The 8615-nt window shown below is 39.2% G+C and overlaps 1 protein-coding gene across 1 annotated transcript in view; it reads left to right on the top strand.

Annotated features, from left to right (window-relative positions):
• GUCY2C (guanylate cyclase 2C) overlaps positions 1-8615 on the top strand; it is a 109030-nt gene that overhangs the window by 13802 nt on the left and 86613 nt on the right. Inside the window, exons 2-6 of the mRNA XM_013007499.2 lie at positions 269-381; positions 2028-2092; positions 3869-4084; positions 5887-6008; positions 6795-6891. Coding sequence (XP_012862953.1) covers positions 269-381; positions 2028-2092; positions 3869-4084; positions 5887-6008; positions 6795-6891 — 613 coding nt within the window. The remainder of the gene's footprint in view (positions 1-268; positions 382-2027; positions 2093-3868; positions 4085-5886; positions 6009-6794; positions 6892-8615) is intronic.

The following is an 8615-nucleotide window of genomic DNA, read 5'->3' as shown; positions in this document are numbered from 1 at the left end:
ACCCTCATCATTCCCTGGGGATCTTGCTTCTCCCCTCCCCTGCTGTTCCGCTGCACTCCCCCAGTGCTCTGCCTCAGTGTGGGGGGATCAGATCAGGTGCAATTCCCAGGTAACTTTGAGAAATGCAAGAACTCAGAATTCTATGTCTAGATCTCAAAATGAAAACAAATTTCCCCCCATGATCAATTGGCAAGAAATCAATGTCATGGTTGGTGTAATTAGAACAAATAACACTAGTCTCCTATTTTCTTTTACTTCTGGATTACAGGTTTCAATGTGACCGTGAAAGCGAGTTTTATCTATGCAGATAACTGGATTTACACGTCAAGCGACTGCCGGAGTAGCACCTGTGAAGGCCTGGATCTCCTCAGGCAATTTTCAGTAAGTCGGCCTTTGCAAACTATTCATTCAGTATGAATGAAATGTGACTGAAATGTGAGCTGATTTATAGTCACCATCTCTTACCTTATCTCAGCCATGCAGGTGAATCGCTTGAGGGCTTCATCTGCCTAATAGTTCCCAAGTGACAAAGGCCGTATCAGAATCCAGGAAGCAGGAAAAACCTTAGCTATGAACTATTCGATGGTGGTTTTGTCTCCATTATGAATACACACAACAACAAGTGTTATTTCAAGGCCCTGCCCCAGAGATCTCTCTTTTAAGTCATTGCCATATATTTGATCACAGATTAATTGCTCAAGGATGAATTTGAAACCTAACTGTAAACTGGTAACCATAATGCCACAAGTAGAAAGAGGAAGAGAAAGATTCTTGCCTACTAGCTCAATCCCAACTAGAGCTCTATGGAGTCAGAAAGTGTTACAAGCTCTTTAGAGACTAATATGTGTGTAAAATGACTCCCTTACTACAGAAGAAGATAAGGGGTCGTGCAGGTAGCTAAGTGCTCAGCTGCTAAGTGAAAGGTTGGCAGTTTGAATCCACCAAGAAGTATTAGCAAAAAGGGTGTTGTGATGTTCTTCCCCCAAAAAATTAATCATTGAAATCCCTAAGGAACAAAGTTCTATTCTGACACAGAAGGCGTCACCATGAGTGGGAATCAAGTTGATGGTAATATTTTTAAAAATTCACTGTCATGGAATGGATTCTGACTCATAGCAACCCTACAGGACAGAGTAGAATTGACCCTGTGAGTTTCTGAGAGTATACATTTTTTATGCAAGAAGCTTCCTCTTTCTCCTGCAGTGCAGCTGGTGGTTTCAAATTAATAACATGTAACCATTATGCCAACAGAGCTCTTTTGATATATATATATATATATATAAATTTAAATTAATATAATATATATATTAATGTTTGCTACGGAAACCTAAGAAAAGGTTCTTAGAGAAGCAGAAGAGTAGAGTTATGACCCTGAACTACAATTGAGCACATCACACTGACCAGGTAGGATGCACACCCCTGTAGCCCATCAGAGCAGTGATTCTTAGTCTTGGGAAGGTGAGAGTAGGCAAGAGCAGTTTAATAAACTCCACCTTAATATTCTAAGAGCATATGCGTCCTCTCTCTCTCTCCAGAGGAAGTTATAATTTGGTTCTCCACAGTCAGGAATGGGATGGTCTAGTTAGGCTTCCCTGGGTGAAATAGTAGAAAATGAGATAAATATTCACCCAATCAATTGCATTACCTGTTATCACTTTAGCGCTACTTTAAAAAAACGTTTATTTTATTGGGGGCTCTTACAGCTCTTATCACAATCCACCCATATATCCATTGTGTCAAACATGTCTGTAGAAATGCTGTCATCATCTTTTTCAAATCATTTTCTTTCTCTCTCAAACCACATCTTGCTCTCGCCTCCAGCTATGTCCTCCTCACTCTATGGCTTAGTGACACTTTTTTTTTGTTTGTTTGTTTTATTTCTTTTCTTTTTTTAAAATCATTTTTTTGGGGGCTTGTACAACTCTTATCACACAGATGTAACCTTCTAGGAGTTTTCCCCCTAGACACTTTGTTTTCTTTATTTTGGGCCCATTGATTAACTTTTATTTTGTATGTTTCCTTTACAGGGAGACAAACACATGGGTTGTGTTCTCATGGGGCCCTCGTGTACATATTCCACCTTCCAGATGTAGTAAGTTCTCTTGCTGTTGTATTAATGTTGCTGTGAATTGAAGTCAAGAAGTGACATAGCTACTTAATTATTTATGAAACACCAGTCTTCTCAAAGTAACAAAATCAGGGTGCTGAGTCCCTTGTGTTTTGCCATCTCTCCGTGACTGCCGTTCACTTATCCATAAACTTCTACCTTTGCTCAGTGTAGGGTAAAGTACAGTAGAAGTCCAGATTTAATCATTAACACCTGAACTTGAGAGGTAGCATGATACGCTAAATCAGCCAGAGTCTTGTCAGATAGTGGAGAAGACAGTGAACTTGGATAAATTGAGGATTTAAATAGACGAGAGGGTCCTGAATAGTGCAATGTGCTCAGCTGCTAACCAAAAAGCTCGCAGAGTTCGCCTCTACCCAGAGGCACCTCCGAAGAAACCCCTGAGAACTGTGAGAACCGTAAGCACAGCTCTTCTCTGGCATAAGGAACTCCAGGGCAAGCAGCGACAACAGGAGCTATGGGCACAGTGAAGCGAAACCCAAAGGATAGGGCAGTGCGAGAAGGTATTAAGACTCTGTTCGACCTTCTGGTCTAAAAAGGGAGGGAAAGGATCATGGTGCCAATTCATGAGGTTATTTGAGGATGATATAAATAAACTGCTAAAGCTCATTTCACAATGCTTACCATTCAGAAAAAGCTTTCGATGTATTCTAGGAAGAACGTATTCTCTGGCTTTGAGAAAATGACCCACCCTCATTCTCTCCATTCATTTCACTCAAAGTACTTTGCATGGCTTTTTTCCTGCCAGGTTACCATTTCCCCAGTCAAGTCCCTTCCCATTTCAGCCTGTCAATCCCCCCCCCACGCCCCGCCCAGTAAAAAGATCAACTTTTGTCAAACAAGGCTTTGAGTTCTCCAAACATTAAAAACAATGGGGAAGTTAGGATAAGAAGCAGCTTTCTAAGATAAAAGAGAAGCTTGAGAGTGAACATGTTGAATTTGAAATGCAAGTAGGCCACCCAGGAAGATCTTTCAATGAAGCACTGAAGATAGCATGGAATGTTGTTTTTTTCATTTACACATGGCTCAGGTGGTGGAGACACTAAGGTGAGCAAGCCAGACATGGTCCCTGCCTTCATGGAGGAAGCAAATATTAAACAGAAACCCAAATAATGATCTAATCTTGGGTCTCAGGAAAGGTTGGACTGATGCATAAAGAGATACTTCATTTAGGACCTCATGGATGCATGAGCATCAACAAAGATGCAGAAAACATTGCTGACATTTGTCAAGATCTAGAATTGAACATGATGTGTTTAAAGAACTTCAGGAAGGTTCATGTCCTGACTAAGAGAACCAGTGTCTCAGTTTATGTCGGTCTCAAAGGTAGCTCATAGAAGAACCAGAAATAAGGTAATGCATAGAGGGGGATGAGTAGAAGGCATCTTTCTGGCTTTATAAGTATGGTATCTAGAGGGGCCCATTCTTCATTTTCTTAAGCCAGTGGACCAAAGTCCATATGTCAACCTTAATGATAAGCCATTTTAGTGTAGATCAAAGTAACCAAATCACATATTCATGAAAATGGCAAGAGTGTACTTGGGACATAGCATACATTTCATCATTGTTGTCTTAAAATGTGTCTATGTGGGAGGACATTTATATCAGTGATAAAACCATTTGAATAGCTCTATTTTAGTATTACAATTTACACACACCTTCTAAAGCAGATGAGGAAAATCTTATTTGTATTAGTGAAACTATTTCTGATACTGATTTCTTTCTCACCTGTTCACATAGCCTTGACACAGACTTGAACTACCCAATGATTTCAGCCGGGAGTTTTGGATTATCCTGTGACTACAAAGAAACATTAACCAGGCTGATGTCTCCAGCTCGGAAGCTGATGTACTTTTTGGTTAATTTTTGGAAGAACGAATCTTTGCCATTCAAGACATCTTCCTGGAAAACCGCATATGTTTATAAGAACACCACGGACACTGAAGACTGCTTCTGGTAAGAAGGAGTGTTAGTATTCTTCCGGCACTTCACATGGGAAGGTGTCATAGACTTATGGAAGTTTCCTTATTATCATCAGATACGCTTTTCACCTGCAAATCCTATCTGGAAGGCAGGACAATGCACACAAATCCACTCTTCATAGGCAAATAAAAGCAACCAGGTGAAAGGAAACACAATATCCTAAGTATGAGCACCAGCACTTTTACGTTGAACTTAGAGCACACGAAAGTCCACTTCACACTGGGCAGAAATTAGTCCTATCAATTCTGGATTTTGTGTTGTAGATTCAAAGACTTCATCTTTCATGTGACAATGTAACTGGCTTACAGAATGGAGCAGAGCCTTTTCTTCCACAAAGACCAGGAAACTATAATAATTTACAACACTTTCCTTAACTTTTACAAAACTTTCAAATAAATTGTATGGATTTCCAACAGAAAACACTGTGAAGAAAACAGAAATAGTGCAATACCCAATTTACTAATAAGAAAGAAAAAAACCAGAAGTTAAATGCTTTCACATTACTGTGCATGATGTATCAGACAATGTGTGTGCTACCTATACTTGCAACCAGTTAGAGATAATTTCTCTCACAACTTTTCAGAGAAACAAAATGGAACCCGGGGAGAGAACAGAATCAATGTGCACCGTTGTAACACTCACTCAACTCAAGCAAACATAGTAGGAGAAACCTTTTGGTTTGATTGCCAGACCCAGGGATACTGCTTATTTCTGCAGTCTACTTCAACCCAAGGTCCAGAGGTTAAGATGGAGTAGTACTTAGAATTAGTACCTAGGGAGCTATAAGACTCAACCCTAAGTTCTCTCCTAGAGAGAATTTAGAGCAGTAGTTCTCAACCTACCTTACATCACGGCCCTTGAATATTTTTCCTCATGTTGTGGTGACCCCCAACCATAAAATTATTTTCGTTGCTACTTCATAACTGTAATTTTGCTACTCTTATGAATTGTAATGTAAATATCTGATATGCAGGGATTTATTTTCATTGTTACAAATTGAACATCATTAAAGCATCATGAAGAACCACAAAACAATATGTAATTATACATTGTGAGATATTTATTTCTAATTACAAATAAATGAAATTTTGTCTTGAGGCATGGTGTAGCATGGGTAACGGTCTTCACGCCGGTACTCATATGTGGGCGTATCTGCATGTGGGCGGACCCACCTGGAGACAGATAGAGGAGTGGTGTCTCAGTTCCTAAGACCATCGGAAATAGATGTTTTCCGATAGTCTTAGGCGACCCCTGTGAAAGGGTTGTTTGACCCCCAAAGGGGTCACGACCCACAGATTGAGAACCGCTGATTTAGAGCATGCAAAAGTCCATTTCACACAAAAGAGGAATTAGTTCTATCAATTTTGAATTTTATAGATTCAAAATTTTCAGCTTTCATGTGATAATGGGGCTGGCTTAGAGGACAGAGCAGAGCTTTCCTTCTGCAAATATCAGGAAAGCATAATAATGGACATATATATTTCAAATTTATATGATATATAATAATATACATTTAAAAATCAAATAGATACATATTAAATGAAAATATATGGTATGTATAATACCCTGCATGGATCCACTATATAACATAATATATGTGTTATACATATACACACATATACGTTATGGTGTGTACTATTTGTTGGGTTGACAATGGAAGTGAATGTTAGATGAACAAGCAAGTCTTGGGAAAGACCTGCAAACACCGAGTGAAAGGTACGGATGTTGTGAGAAAGTTTAATTAGTTCCTCAGAGAGTCTCTTTCCTTGTTTCAGGTACCTCAATGCTCTTGAGGCTGGAGTTTCTTATTTTTCTCAGGAATTGGACTTCAAGGAAGTGTTGAGACGAGATGAGCAGTTTCAGGATATGTTAAAGGATTCGAATAGGAAAAGCAATGGTAAGAAGACATGGAGATACTTTTTTTTTATTTACTAATTTCTTCTTCCTGATCACCATCTGCTTATGAGTCATCATTACCTCCATAATTTTCATTGTTTGGGAGATCTGTAGTTTCATGTGGGTGTAATGCTTGCTCAGCAGGATTTTCTCACACCACTCAAAGCATTATCTAATGTCCTTATCCAGCATTTGCTGTGTTAAGAACCTACCACTTACAAAATAGGCACCAAGCTATGGAAACATAAAAAGATCGAACGAGGTTTCACTCAACTTCTTCAATAAAGCAAGCACTTGGCAAATTGTTAGATTAGGTTCTAACACTGAAATCACAAAGATTGAGTTTTGAATTCAGAAGCTACTGACAAAGTCCGAGGAAAATGGCTTAGAATGATTTCACGGTTTCTTCTCACATTAACTTTTACCAGAGCTTTTTCAATTACTTTTCATCTCTGGAGACAGTGTAAGCCCTCCAACATAGTATAATGGAATAAGCTGGAGTCATAAACTTGAATATGAAAGATAGCGTTTTCATTCTCTAGCTTTTTGACCCTTTGGATTGTAGGCTTCAACCTCTTTGTAAAATTAAGGAGATGGACGAGATGGTTTCAATACATACAGTTACAGTCTCAGTCTGTAACTGCAACAAAAAAAGAAAAGAAAAGATGACATTTGAGGACTTGGATTTTCAGCATGGACGTGCAGGATACAAATTCCAGGAGCTCCTTTGTTTTTGTTATGGGAAGACCACTGGGCATTTCTCATCGCATTTCTCCCTCTGTTCCAGTGTTTGTCATGTGTGGCACACCAAATACAGTCAGTTCCCTCCTAAGCAACCTGCCCGTGGCTGAAGACACTGTCATCATTCTGGTGGATCTATTCAAGTAGGTACAATATTTTAATATTTGGAAGAATTTTCCTTTTTCTTTTTTTCAGAATGGAAACAATTCAAGGATTTCCAGGAGGCATATTCCTTTTTTTCACTTGCTTCACCAGTTTCTTATGGGATTCTGTATGGAGATAATACTTAAGCCAGCTTTTCGTTTTTTTCTTCATCACATTCTCGTGCTTACTTCATCCATTACAACTGTTGACATCTCTTACCATGCTTAAATACAGTTATGGTTTTTGACATCTCTGTCAGGTTTTAAAAGGAGCTCTGGTGGTATAGTGGGCTCCACCTTGAGGTGCTAGCCACAAGGTTTATGGTTTGAACCCACCAATCATTCAGAAGGAGAGAGATGAGAATGCTGCCATAAAGGTCTCAAATATCAGAAACCCACAATGGGGTCGTTGGGCTCTGTCATATAGGGTTTCTATGAGTCTGAATCAACTTAATGACAGTGAGAGTTGAGATCATAGCTCCCCTTTATCCCATTCCTCTCACACCCTACCCCCCAGGAACTATTATTATTATTTGCTGTTTCTTACACCATCCAATATATCCATTCACATACAATTTTGTCATTTTCTTCCCTCGAGTGGGGTTATGCAGTCATCAATGCTATCGGCTCTGCCTTCCCCCCTTCCCCCTCCCTCTTCCTGTACCTTCAGGGAACCATTACTGCCATTACTGTTTCTGAAGGATTATTTATCTTGACTTGCATGTATGTCTCTGTCTGGGCCATGGCAAATGAGCTGATAATCTAAAAACAGTATTACTGACAATATAGATCACATTTGTTCTTTCATTGTTAATGACTTTTGGTCCAGGGTTTTTTTCTGTGGCCAACTTAATAAAGGGAAAATTGTAGTTAAATTAGTCTGACTTAGACAATTATTCTTTGTCCTCTGTAGCATCACTCAGTGATGTTCTTATCCTCCCTTCTTTGGAAGTAAGAAGAGAAAGTTCTCAACTAGAAGCTACCTTTTTCTACAGCCATTCTTTTATAATTTGTCATAAAATATGGTGGATGATTTCACTGACAGACTGAGTAGAGGTAACATTCAAGTTAGACTAAGCTTAAAGAAGGTGTCCATGGATGGTCCCTGTGCCTCTTACCCCATTGCCCAGATCATATAATATCCCCTGCCTGGCTGCAGCATTACTCATTACCTGTTTGTTTTCAGATCATATGTTATACTAGAATTTCACATACGGTTGTTTTTGTTGTTATTGGTTGCTGTCTAGACAGCGCTGACTCATAGTGATTCTATGTAGAACATAGAAAATACTGCCAAGCCCTGTGCCTCTCTCACAATTATTTGAATCCATTTTTGTAGTTACTGTGTCAAACCATTTGATTGGAGTTCTTCTTCTTTTTCTCTGCCCTTCTACTTTACCGGGCATGATGTCCTTTTTCAAGGACTTGTCTCTTCTGACAATATGCCCAAATTTCATGAGAAATTGGTCTTGACCTTTCTCTTGTGGACTTATTTTAATTTTCTTCAGCTTCAACCTGGGCTTGCGTGTGAACAGCTGGTGAGTTGTTCCACACTGAGCTCCTGGCCTTGTTTTGGCTAATGCTATTGAGCTTCTTTCTCTATTGCTTCTTCTTAAAGAATTGTTCTATGCAAAGCGGGTGAATAAGCAAATGTGGTGAAGAAAGCTGATGGTGCCCGGCTATCAAAAGATATAGCATCTGGGGTCTTAAAAGCTTGAAGGTAA

This window comes from Echinops telfairi, unplaced genomic scaffold, assembly GCF_000313985.2.
Source record: "Echinops telfairi isolate 266 unplaced genomic scaffold, ASM31398v2 ScPeMD7_21;HRSCAF=78, whole genome shotgun sequence".
Lineage (NCBI taxonomy): Eukaryota > Metazoa > Chordata > Mammalia > Afrosoricida > Tenrecidae > Echinops > Echinops telfairi.
This window is presented reverse-complemented; position numbering and strand designations above follow the sequence as displayed.